Genomic DNA, 12,749 nt, shown 5'->3' with positions numbered 1-12,749 from the left:
ACATTAAATACTAAACTACAGGCTGGCTCTAACCAAGCTCTCACAGTTGCCCACTTCCCATCCTCTGCTTTATCTTGACAAAACTTGGGTCAGGCTTTTCTTTTCTATGGCTCTTTTGTATAAAAGAATAATTAAAATGCAAATAAATCCATGCAGTATCATGCAGGATGAAAACTCATTCAACATGCAGCATCAATTCACAAGATCAGAACCTCTTTTTTCTGAGAGGTCAAGATTGAAAAACTGGAGGGATTTCTTGGAAGAAGATGAGAAGAGAGAGAGGCCATGTAGACAGTCCTGGATGGCCAGTTCCGACTCCTCCATTCCCATTCAAAACAGCACTGGGAGAAGCTTCAGGTCCTTGGAGGCACTGTTGAGACAGGCTTCGTTTTCTAGAAAGTCACGAATTTCTAGAAAATGGGAGAAAGGAACAAGCCTTTTTCCCATTGATCTTTCTTCACTGGGCTGCCCTTTCTCGAACTGCTGGTGTTGCAATTGCTGTTCCATTTTTCTGAGTAGAATTTACATCAACAGCGTATTTCAGTGATAGTACTAATGATTCTGGCACTACCTAAAGGGCATAAATCCTGTGAGCCATTAGCAATAAAAGGAGCTGTCAAGCATCACTCTGGATACACTCAGCTGGTTGGCATAATCTGCTTCACTGAATATTCAGAATATATAGATGTTTATAATTAAATGAATTTATTAGGGTGACTTCTGTTGAAGTTATTTGAATCATGCTTGATGACTTTTTTCAGTATAAGTGATTTATGAGATTTATAAAAGGACTACTGCTACTAACAATGATAAAACCAGTTATGCAATCCATGCTTGTTAAATGAGCCTTTACTGAGGCTGTCTTCCTGTCCTTACCCTACAGGACTCTACCCACTCCTGACCATCCACAGAGGGTTGGCAAAGTGTGTTAAATGACACTGACCCCTGGTGACACTAATTGAACCAGGCCTGGATACTGGACCCAAGCTGGATCAATCAGATTCCCTTCCTTGGTAATCTGAACTTGGAACACTGAATATAATTTATTCAGAAAGTAGTGGAAGACCAAGAGGTGACACTTGAGGTTGGGGTCAGCTCAGAGCCAAATGCAAATATAGCAAGCAGCTCTGCTGAGGAAAAAAAATAGGGTACGCTAAAAAAGCATGGTAGAGGTGAGTGAGACCGGGTGGTTTCCCAGTGTTGGGAGACAATTCTCCATGGCCTCTCCATTTCTGCACATCTTGTGAGCTGAGACTGACAGCATCTTCTCTGAACTATCCTTTCAAAGATGTTTGTCCAGCAAGAACCTCAGGAAACGGAAATACTGTCTCCTTCTGCAGCAGCAGATTAGTATTCAGATCAGGGTGATAAAGATGGTATTTTTCTCTGGGATAAGGGTTGGGAAAGTTTGCTATTAGCCCCTTGTAAGATTAAGACTTCTCAGTGCTGTGCAGTATCCACGTGGACCCACCCCCGTACCTTGAGCTGTGGGAGTGGGAAGAGGGGTAAGGGGAAATGGTGCCCACACTGACTGCTGGGCCCTAAGTAATGAAGCCCTAGGTCTCTAACTGAGAAGTGTCCTGTCTTTTGCCAGCATCCATGAAATTGTGGGAGGCTACCTGGTTCATTCTCAAATAAATCTTCAGCCCTTCATAGTCCTTGACAAAGCGTTAAGAAATTGACTATTTAGTGAGTGACTCAAACTATGCAGGAAATAACAGGTAGAGAGCATGGTGTACTAACAAAACAAAAATCCATTTCTAAACTGAGAAGTTTCTAATCCATTTAGAACCATTCTTATAATGAGCTCGTTTAGCTTCCAGGTAGATTTGCAAGAACTTGTATTGAGTGTATTTTTTAAACTATGCATTATACTCTGAACACTGAAAAGGCAGTTTTCTAAGTATTGATTCCTGTGTCATTCAATTATGAGAGCATTTGGGTTTCAAAAATGTTTCCAAATGCCCCTGTAATTTTCCTTGTGGGATGGTGGGAGGAGCGAAAGGTTGCTTTCCCTGTTAGTAAAATGCCTAGGAACAGAAGGTCTGAATTAATAGCCTCATTCCCGCAATCACAAAGATTATAAGGATAAGTTTGAGAATGTAAAAGGTTCAGGATCCTAGGCTAAGCATGTTATGTATGTTAAATGAATAAACTGTTTTGAACAGAGTTGAGCACATAGTAAGTGCAGCACAAATGCTTGCTATTCTTATCATTACCTTATCTCATTCAATGAAATACAAACTCTTGTGTTCATCTCTCAGAGATGAGAAAATCGAGGGTTAAAGAGGTCAGTAATTTGCCCAAGGACAGTGGTAAGAATATTTTAGGCTGCAAGTAATAGAAAATGCAACAAAACACTAACGTTAATTGTTTTATGCAGCAAGAAGTTCAGGTTGGCTGCCTTGTCAGCTCTCACTATGATCAAGTAGCCTGGTTCCATTCTGCTGTCAGTGGCTCGGTTATCACACTGGACAAGCTTCTCACCTCATGGTCACAGGGTGGCTGCAAGAGCCCAACCTCTCCTAGAAGCTGTCTCTGCAAATTTCCCTGCATGTCTCATCAGTCATGGTTGGGCCACGTGCCCACCCCTGAAGTGATCTGAGGTCCCGGAGAGGAAACCGATGTGAGCACACAGGTACATTTAAAGTGCAATCTTAAACAAAATCGGGGATTGGTCCACAAGGAAGAAGAGACAGTGGAGCTTGGAAGGTATGCAACCATGGCTGAGACTGCAAGAGCCACGGTGGAACTCCAGGCTTTAAAGGTTCTACCGTTAACCTCAAAGGTTCCACTTTCCATTGTGATGAAAGCATTTCAGGTTTGCACTGCCCAGCTTGGCAGCCGCAGCCTCACATGACCACTGAGCACTTGAAATACAGTTAATATGCTAAGAAAGCCCATTTAAATTTTTAATTTCAATTTGCTTAAATTCAAAGAGCCACAGGGGTCTAGCGGCTCCTGTATTGACAGCACAGGGCCATCTTGTTAGTGGCATCATTTATCACCCTGGGCAGCACTGCTATGGGAATAGCCATATCCTGTAAGTCTATAATGCAGTAGAAATAGAATGTGTGGTGCGAATGGAACTTAAAATTTTAAGTAGCCACAGGAAAAAAAAAAAAGAGAGAGAGAGAGAAACAAGTAAAATTCATTTCATAATATGCTTTATCTCTATTTTCAAAATATTGTCATCTCGACATGTAAGAAATATAAGAAGTATTGAGATATTTTACATTCTTTTGTTCATCATAAGTGTTTGAGATCCCATGTGCATCTGACACAGCACCTGACTTCGAACTCACCACATTGTGAGTGCCCCATAGCCCACGTGGCCATGGTTTAGAGATTTCAGAACACATTCATGGAAAATTCTCTTGCCTGATCCTCATTCACTACCCTGGGAAGTGGCCAGATAAGGAAGCAAGGCCCAGAAGGGCTCAGCCAGTGGTTCTCAGACTCCAGAGTCATTGCGTCCCTGGAGGGCAGGTTAACTCACAGACGACTGGGCCCTGCCCTCTGCATTTGCCATCCAGCAGGTCTGGGCGGGCGCCAGGATGTGGATTCCTAGAAGGAGAGGCTGATGCTGCCAGTCTGGGGTCACATTTTGAGAAGCATTGCTCCAAGGGCCCCACCCACGCTCACACCCCAGTAAGTAGATGGCTCAGAATTGAAATCCTTGCTTTCCATCTTACATCTCATTCTCTTTATATGCACAGCCATGAAGCCAGGTTGCTAAGACAGTCTGAAAACAACTACCAAAGAACAGAGGTGCTGCTCATAGTTACCCCAATGTGCTGCAGCCCCTGTCCTCCAGCCAGTGACAGCAGGGTGACCTCATTTGGATACTTTGTAGGCATTGGACCAGTGTGACCTATCCCAGTCCTGTGCCTTTCTCTGGCTGACTTTTCTTTATCTCATGTGACTGTGGGTTCAATTTCTTTAAAGGAAATCATTTAATGAAATCTTTTTTTTTTTTTTTTTTTTTTTTTTTTTTTTTTGAGACGAAGTCTTGCTCTGTCGCCCAGGCTGGAGTGCAGTGGCGCAATCTTGGCTCACTGCAAGCTCTGCCTCCGGGTTCAGGCCATTCTCACCTCAGCCTCCCGAGTAGCTGGGACTACGAGCCGCGCCTCGCCCGGCTAATTTTTGTGTTACCCAGTAGAGATGGGGTTACACCGTGTTAGCCAGGATGGTCTCGATCTCCTGACCTCGTGATCCGCCCGTCTCGGCCTCCCAAAGTGCTAGGATTACAGGCGTGAGCCACCGCGCCCGGCTCATTTAATGAAATCTTAAGAAAGCCCTCACCTTTATATCTGGTATAACAGTTGAGTTTTTGGGGTAGAGCTGAGGGCTCTATCATTGCAATATCTAGGGTGTCCCTGGAGTTCAGATGGGAATCTGAAGACACTTTCCTGTTCCACACAGACGACTTCAGACAATGTCCTGCACTTAGCCATGGGTAAATCATGCTTTTAATATGCTCAGTGGCAGAACTGGTCAAAGCCACTCTGAGCTGCTGAGAGCACTTCAGATTATTTTCCACAACAGCAGGCGATAGAAGTGGCTTTCAGGACCTGCTGTCATTGCTGCTGAGAACCAAGACTTCTCTTGGTGCACTGTGACTTGCAGGGAAAGCTGTGTCTGTCTGACCTGTGGGCCAGAGGTTCTGAAGGTTGCTTGAGGTTGCAGGTACCTCCAAGCTTGAGCAGCACTTTTGAAGTATGGAGATGGGATGCGAGTTATTCACATCTCTAACAAAGGAGCTGCTGCTTCTGGCTTCAGGAGGGGCTGAGAGTCCCCTGATTCACTGTCTCATCACTGGGCTGGAAGCTCCACAGGAATCAGTTAGGCCTGCGGGCCATGCTTTCAGCACTTGGAGGAGAAAGTCCCTTAGACTCAGTCTATCTTTGGCTCCATGCCACTCTCACAATGTACAGGGAAGCCACTTGGGCCTGATGCTGGAATTTAATCAACAGACAAGGAACAGGCCCCCGTGTGTACTGGGCAAAAGGACGGGATGGGTGTGCTGAAAAGCATCTCACAAACAGACTTTGTTTTCCCGTGTTTTAACTCAGCGTGAAAGTTCCCCTAGGTCTCCTCTCCTGGGAGAGAAAGCTAGTGGCTTCTTTCCTGTTCCGGTGCTTCTTTAGTGTCCTGAGAGAGAACAGCTATGGACACCCAGCTGCCCCAGCCTCTTCCTGTCCCAGGGCTCCCAGGTTGCCCCTCAGCAGTCTCCAGCTTCCCACTCCTGTGAGCAGGGGCCTCTCTTTTTGGCTTTCCTGACATTTCTCCTGACCTCGTCCGCTAGCCTTCCTGAATGCACAGTAATATCTGTACATCGTAGCTGGTCCCCAAGCTGTTGCCTCTCTGTCTCTCCATCTACTGTTGCATCTGTGCACTTTAGAAGTAACAGGGAGCCTTCAAAATATATGGATGCCTGGACGCCACTCCAGATAATTCAGTTACAGTCTCTGAAGACAGGGCCCAGGCATGCATGTGTGAGGCTTTCAGGTAATGCCAGCAGGCAGCGTGTACTGGAAAACTCTGTATTGAGGTTGAGGCCCTCATGCTGCAGAGGGGACCTACAGCACAGCGAAGTAAGTTCCTGGAAGCACTAGTTTTTTGCCACATAGGGCTAATAACCCTGGGGACAGTTGTGCATGCTTCTCTTCTTAGATGCTAGCTTACTGTGCTTGGAGGTATACACAGGTGTATGGGGAGAGGAGGGCAGAATCAGGAAGCATTAGGAGAAAAACCTAAAGTAGACATGGGAAGGATTCCAGGGGCTCAGACATGAGGCAGGACAAGAAGAAATACTTTCTCAGGAAAGGGAAGGGGCCAAGTGTTCAATGGGCCGAGAGGACAGCAGAAGAGAGGAGACCAGGAGGACAAGATACGCCCAGCACTTCCACACTAAGCCCTGGAAAGGCTACCTGCAGAGGAGCCACATAAGGGTTTTCCCAAGACCAGGGTTAAAGGGAAAAGCCCCTAAACTCCTCTTCCCTCCCAAATCTGAGGTTGCCCTTGTTCCCTTCCACCAAAGGATGTTGCCAAGTAGAATGACAAAGGTGCCATCTCCTTCCTCTTTCTGAGGGAAGGGTCTCTCTCTTAAGGACAAAGATGCGAAGAGTCTCTCTCTTAGGGACAAAGAGGAAAGGACAGACCAACCTACAGAGTGGAGGAGTGCTAGACCAAATCCTCCCAATACATCTATTTGAGTGACAGAGAACAGGGACAGTGGTTGAGGTCAACCATGGAGCTGCACTGTCGCTAATCAGCCCATGCTCCCATCCCACGCCTGGACAAACAGCAATCGGCAGCTCCCCCACCCCCGCAGCCTTGGAAAGGCCTCCTCCAGTTGCATCCCGACTCCCTCCTCTCCATCATTGTCCCAGCTACCCAGCGGAAAGCTGAGGCCCCATCCCCCAGGTAGCCAATTCTAGACCCACCAAAAGCCCTTATGGGCTGTGCTGGGGACTAAAGGGGGCCACTATCTCACAGAGATGGGGCCAAAGACAGTCAGCCTCCTAAAAGTCAGCGCTACTTTAAGAATAACTCTCCCAGGCCGATCCCCAGTTCAGGAACGTTGCTGCGCCCTGGACTAGGGCTGGAGCTGGCGGCTGCTCCTGGGTGTCCAGCCCAGGGGTGAGTGAACTCACTATCTCTAGAGTTTAGCTGGAGAAGGGGAATTCCAGGCCGGAACCACTTTCTTTCCCGACCTCTCAACCGCAGTCCTCCCCAGGAACATTTCAGAGGCCAGGGATGGAGACGCAGTCACAGGGTGAAGTTTCCGAGATGTCCGGCTCCCGTAGCTTCTGCCAGTTCCTGAGGGAGCTAGCACAGGCTTGGCCTTCTTTGATGGCATCTCTACCTCCACCTGTCCATCTCCATTCCTTGTGCCCACCCCACCTCAACTGCTCGGAGACAGAAGTTAAAAGGTCCGGCATCTGCAGTTGTCCGGGGTGGGTTGGGGAGCAGGGAAAGGAATGGTGAGCGGTGGGGAAAACGACATCCTGACAGACCTGAAATTCACCAAGAGGCCAGTGGAAGCCTCAGGTTCCGCCTCTGTCAAATGGACCCAGCCATGGGCCAGGATGGGTCGTCGCGAGGATTAAAGGGCAGGGTGAGGGGATGTCAAGTGCAAGGCAAGTGTCTCCGAGGTTCCAGGTGGTCCCTGACCAATTCCGGGCACATCTTTACCCAAAGGGAGGACTCCGGGACCCCCAGTCCCGCCGCTGCAGACCCCCTGTACCAAAGCAGGGAATTGAACCTCAAAGGGCTGCTGGGGAAGACGGAATCTGAATAGAGGTGTGAAGGAAAGAGGCCAGGCGGGGGACCCCCAGAGGGCCGTACGGGGCGGGGGTTACTGTTGGCCCTGGAGCCGGACTGGATACCCGGGAACCTGGGGCAGAGTAGGCAGCAGGGAAGGGGCTGCGAAGGTGGGAAAACGGAGCGGGACCGGAGAGGACGCCAGGGCTGTGTGAGGCCAGGCGCCCAGGAGCTGGGGTGCCTAGGAGCGCTGGCCACAGCGGTGCGAGCCAGGCGGGCCCCCGCAGCGGCAAGGCGCGGGGTGCGGGGATTGGCCGGCGCTCCGCGGTGCCTGCAGCTCTTCAGCGGAGCTGGGAAGAGCCGCGAGTCTGCGCGCCAGCCCCGGCCCCGGGTCCGGCGCCCGCGCTCTCTCTCGCAGCGCTAGCTCCGCCGCGCCCGGCCGCCCGGCGCCGGCACCCCTGGGCATGAACACCCCCTCGACGCTGCCCCCCGGGGGCGAAGAAGAGCTGGAGACGGCCTGGCCACCGGCAGCCAATGCCAGCAGCGCTCCTGCGGAGGAGGAGGAGGCGGTGGCGGGGCGCGGGGACGCGGGGGCGGCGGGCATGGTCGCCATCCAGTGTATTTACGCGCTGGTGTGCCTGGTGGGGCTGGTGGGCAACGCCCTGGTCATCTTCGTGATCCTTCGCTACGCCAAGATGAAGACGGCTACCAACATCTACCTGCTCAACCTGGCCGTCGCCGACGAGCTCTTCATGCTGAGCGTGCCCTTCGTGGCCTCGTCAGCCGCTCTGCGCCACTGGCCTTTCGGCTCAGTGCTGTGCCGCGCGGTGCTGAGCGTCGACGGCCTCAACATGTTCACCAGCGTCTTCTGTCTCACCGTGCTCAGCGTGGACCGCTACGTGGCGGTGGTGCACCCTCTGCGCGCGGCTACCTACCGGCGGCCCAGCGTGGCCAAGCTCATCAACTTGGGCGTGTGGCTAGCGTCCTTGCTGGTCACTCTCCCCATCGCCATCTTCGCAGACACCAGACCGGCTCGCGGCGGCCAGGCCGTGGCCTGCAACCTGCACTGGCCACACCCGGCCTGGTCGGCAGTCTTCGTGGTCTACACTTTCCTGCTGGGCTTCCTGCTGCCGGTGCTGGCCATCGGCCTGTGCTATCTGCTCATCGTGGGCAAGATGCGGGCCGTGGCCCTGCGCGCTGGCTGGCAGCAGCGCAGGCGCTCGGAGAAGAAAATCACCAGGCTGGTGCTGATGGTCGTCGCCGTCTTTGTGCTCTGCTGGATGCCTTTCTACGTAGTGCAGCTGCTGAATCTCTTTGTGACCAGCCTTGATGCCACTGTCAACCACGTGTCCCTCATCCTCAGCTATGCCAACAGCTGCGCCAACCCCGTACTCTATGGTTTCCTCTCCGACAACTTCCGCCGATCCTTCCAGCGGGTTCTCTGCCTGCGCTGCTGCCTCCTGGAAGGTGCTGGCGGTGCTGACGAGGAGCCCCTGGACTACTATGCCACTGCTCTCAAGAGCAGAGGTGGGGCAGGGTGGATGTGCCCCCCGCTCCCCTGCCAGCAGGAACCCCTGCAACCAGAGCCCAGCCACAAGCGCATCCCCCTCACCAGGACCACCACCTTCTGAAGAGCCCTTCCCCTACCCGTCCTGCGTGGCCACCTCCCAAGAGGTCGGCGCCATTCCTACAGCCCGAAGACTGCATCTCCTGGATGCTCACCTAAGCTCCACCATCTGTTCCTTCCGGCAGCCCATGTACCTGCCAGAGAGTGTCAGAACTCTTCTGCTGCTCTCCTCTCCCCTGCACTCTGGCTTTCGGAAGGATGCTTCCATATGGGTAGGACTCCTCTGGGAACTGGGCTAGGATATTAATCATTCCTGAATCTCTGGCTGTTGCAGGAGGTGGTGAGAAATGAACGGCCCCTGTGTGTGACTCGTTACAACCACTGCTTGGGAGAGGACTCAAGAGGGTGGAGGGAGGTAGCACCCTTCCTCTCTGCAGACACTCTGCCTTGTGGTGGGAGCACAGCTTGTACAGGAGAGAGGAGGAAGGAAGATGCCCCCAAGCACCTGCCCTCTATATCTCTTCCTGGGCTCTTGTTAAGTGAGACTTATGTTAACAGCCAGGGGCACTTGCTTCCCTCCCCACTCACCCCTCACTTGGGAACACCTGCTTGCTGTCACAGCTGTCTCCCTGGGTTGCCCCGAGCCGGGAGCAGTCTTCCTGTGAGTAGAAAAGCTTTGGAGAGGCATGACATGGGGTTTATTGCAAGACAAAACCAGGTCAGTAATAACAAAGCAGAGATAATAAAAACCTCATCTAGCTCATATGATGTAATTTTTTTGTCCCTGATCCTTTGGTGTGGGAACATAAGAACTCATTAAGGCAGCAATTTATACTGTGGTGGTGAGTGGGAGAGGAGCCACGGGCGGGAAAAGCCGACCAGAGAGCAGTGAGGGATGGGAACCAGCCCAGGTTTTGGATAGAGGAGGCAGCTTCACCACCCCCTATTTTAGAATATCATCGTTCAGTAAAACATCAGCCACATTAGATATTAACATGTAAGCTGAACACAATAAAAGGCTGTATCTTTGTTGCCTGATGTGTTAACCAAAGGATAAATTATCTTTCCCACAGGGAAAGAGCTCAAGAAGAGCTTTAATTCTGCTTTCTGATAAAAGCAGGGGAGGGGACAAAGGAGAACTTGGAACACTTATGTTAGCATCTGGTGTGACAACATAGGAACATGTATGAAGTTTGGGGGGGGCCCACCTGGCTTAGCACTCAGAGACTACCTCTGAGTTTAGCCAGCCTGATTCTGGACAATCATTCTGGTGCTATGGGGAAGATGGTGTGGGGACGGGGAGAGACAGCCAAAGGGCAACACCCTGTGCTGTTCAGAGTGGTCAGCCTCACAGACCGCTCTGAGAGAATGCGTAGCCATGTCTGTACTACATACTAGAGACATGACTGTGGAATGGAAGTTTCAAAACTAAGTCACAGAACCCTCTGATCCTGCAAACACACATGCATATACACAGAGCTATCAACCATCCCTAATTTGTCGGTACCCACCAGGGATACCTCGGGCATCTGGAGTAAGTCAGTCTCCATGTCTGTGGGTCTTGTGTAACCATAACTACTTGGAGGTTTTTTAAATTGCACCATTTCTTTGTTCCTCAGTGTCTGACAGTGCCTGCCAGGATGGGCACATGATAATTGTGGTTAAACGGAACTCCGAGGACCACCCAGGTTGATAGCAGTGAGGTGAGGGGTTCACAGCACTGGCAGTGGTCACCAGAGCTTCTTCCCAGCTTGTATGTGGGGTTGGGGGATCCTTTCTTTAGTGTCCCAGTGATCAGACTGGGCAAACTCTCTGATAAGCAAGGCGTGGCACCTATCGGGAGTCTTGGCAACACTAGTGTGTGGCTGCCCAGATTAGCATGGAATAAGACACATTCTATTTAGCAACGTCAACCTTTTAACTTAGTTGATGAAGGTTGAAGGAGAGGCAGCTACAGGTGATAGAAAGAAAAGTCTCTGAGAGGCAGGACACCTTAGCCTCAGCTACCCCGTGAGCAGTGATTTAACTTCTCTAAGCCTCAGTTTCCCACTTGAAATATGCGCCAAGGGAAGTTTCAAGTTTTGAGCTCTTTCCAGCTGTAAACTCTGCTGGCAGAGACACCGGGGAGACACACGAATCAGATGGTGGGAGGGTGGGAGATAGCACACTTCTCTGCTTAGTCCTCTTTCCATCACCGCTGGAAAATGAACGTGAACACTGCCCTTGACTCTGCAGTCATAAGTCATGAGGATGGAGGCAGGGTGGAGGTGGGGGGTGAGCCCACCCACTGCTCTCTTCTTCAGCTTCAAGTCCTTTTCAATTCCCTGGCAGCAGCAAGGCACCCTGAACACTTGTCGGGGCTGTGTTTAAGCCCATCAACAGTGCTGCCAGCTTTACTTCCATCAACCCCAGGCTTTTGTAACAACTAGTTGCATGAAACCCTCCCTTGTAGTTTGTGTACAGAAGATTGCAATGAATTGAAGTCATGAGCCATACAGCCAGGATCCTGAAAGCCACTGACATACGTCACCTGCCTGGGAGACTTGCTTCGATGGTCATCTTGTTCTACCTACTAAGGCCAGGAGTCATAGCTATTGACATCGTTGTGAATAAAAACATTTTCTGCCACAGGTGGAAAAAGCCTTTTCTCATCCCTCCATCCATCAGAGATCTTGCTTTTTCTTTTAAAAATTGTCTTTAATTTACTGTTCCATGACAAGTCAGGTGTTCCGTTTTCCCAGATGGTCAGGGAAGATGGTATTTGGACATGACAGGCTCTCACTCAACAGGATACTTGCCCAGTTTGTCAGCTCTGATCTGTGAGCAAAGATGCATATGACTTTCGCACTCATCTGTGAAATATTAGCTTCACTTTCGTTAAAGGCATCATAGCTAGCATTCCTTAGGTGCTAGAGGTGGATGAAAAGGATCAACTAAATGCAGCATGTTTCGGCCACACTGCCTCAGAAACCAGACATGAATCCTAGCAGATGTGGGCATTGACACTCTTCTCTGAGAAGATGGAGGTAGTGAATCACCGCTGTCTCCCACATTCTCATTCCATAAGTAGATGACAGCATAGCCTCGGATTCCTTAAGGACAAATGTTAGAATCCTAGGGCTGTGTTTTCTGAGACAGCTCCACCATGGTGTACGCCGTCAACCAGCAGCACACCCTGGAAACTGTCTTGCTGACTAGCATGCAGGGGAGTATACATGCGGACAGTTTGCTGAGTGCTTCTCTCAGGCAGTGCAATAGGTTTTGAGACAAAATGATGAATCTACAAAGGCAGCTTCTGCCTTCATGGAGCTTGGAGGTTTAGTGGCAAAAGATATGCATTAATCAAATAAGCACAGAAATGAGAGTACAGTTCTAAACCTAAATAAGCACTATAGGGGAAAGGAATATGCTTTCTAAGAGATGATAAAAGAAGCTGCCCTTGACTCAGAGCAGGCTTCCCCCAGGAAAATGGCTGGAGATGACCTCCTCTGAAGGGTACCTGGGCATTAACTAGGAAAGGAAGCGGCGGGGCACAGGGTGTTCCTGTAAGCTCTAAGCAAAGGGAACAGCATGTGCAAAGGGCCTGCAGTGGAAGGCACCGAAGGGCTCAATGTGACCTACAGACCACAGGGGCATGTGAGGCACTGGCAGGCACATGAGCAGGAGCCCAGCCCAACGCCTTCTATGCCACCTCAAGGATGAGGACTTTGCCCTAAGAGCCAGGGGTCAGTGGTGGCAAGCTCTAATGAGGGGCTTGGGTCTGCCTAGTAAAAGAAGCCTATCAAAAACTCTGGGGTCCTTGTGAAATTGAGGCTCACATGCCTCTGCTCTTCAGGGAGGGGTTGATCATGTCCTTCTTTCCAACTTTCATCAACTTTATATCAACTGAAAGGCAGGGTCCTCAATCCTGTGA

The 12,749-nt window shown here is 50.5% G+C and overlaps 1 protein-coding gene across 1 annotated transcript; it reads left to right on the top strand.

The window, feature by feature from the left end:
- The first annotated feature begins 6,610 nt into the window (after nucleotides 1-6,610).
- On the top strand, nucleotides 6,611-12,359 carry SSTR4 (somatostatin receptor 4). Its single transcript, XM_003905144.5, has one exon. It carries the CDS (start codon nucleotides 7,734-7,736, stop codon nucleotides 8,898-8,900), a length of 1,167 nt encoding a protein of 388 aa, XP_003905193.1. The 5' UTR covers nucleotides 6,611-7,733; the 3' UTR covers nucleotides 8,901-12,359.
- The last annotated feature ends 390 nt before the right edge of the window (nucleotides 12,360-12,749 follow it).

The sequence above is a fragment of the Papio anubis genome, chromosome 16 (genome assembly GCF_008728515.1).
Source record: "Papio anubis isolate 15944 chromosome 16, Panubis1.0, whole genome shotgun sequence".
In the NCBI taxonomy this organism is placed as follows: Eukaryota; Metazoa; Chordata; class Mammalia; order Primates; family Cercopithecidae; genus Papio; species Papio anubis.
The sequence above is the reverse complement of the archived record's forward strand: the minus strand, read 5'-3'. Positions and strand labels throughout refer to the sequence as shown.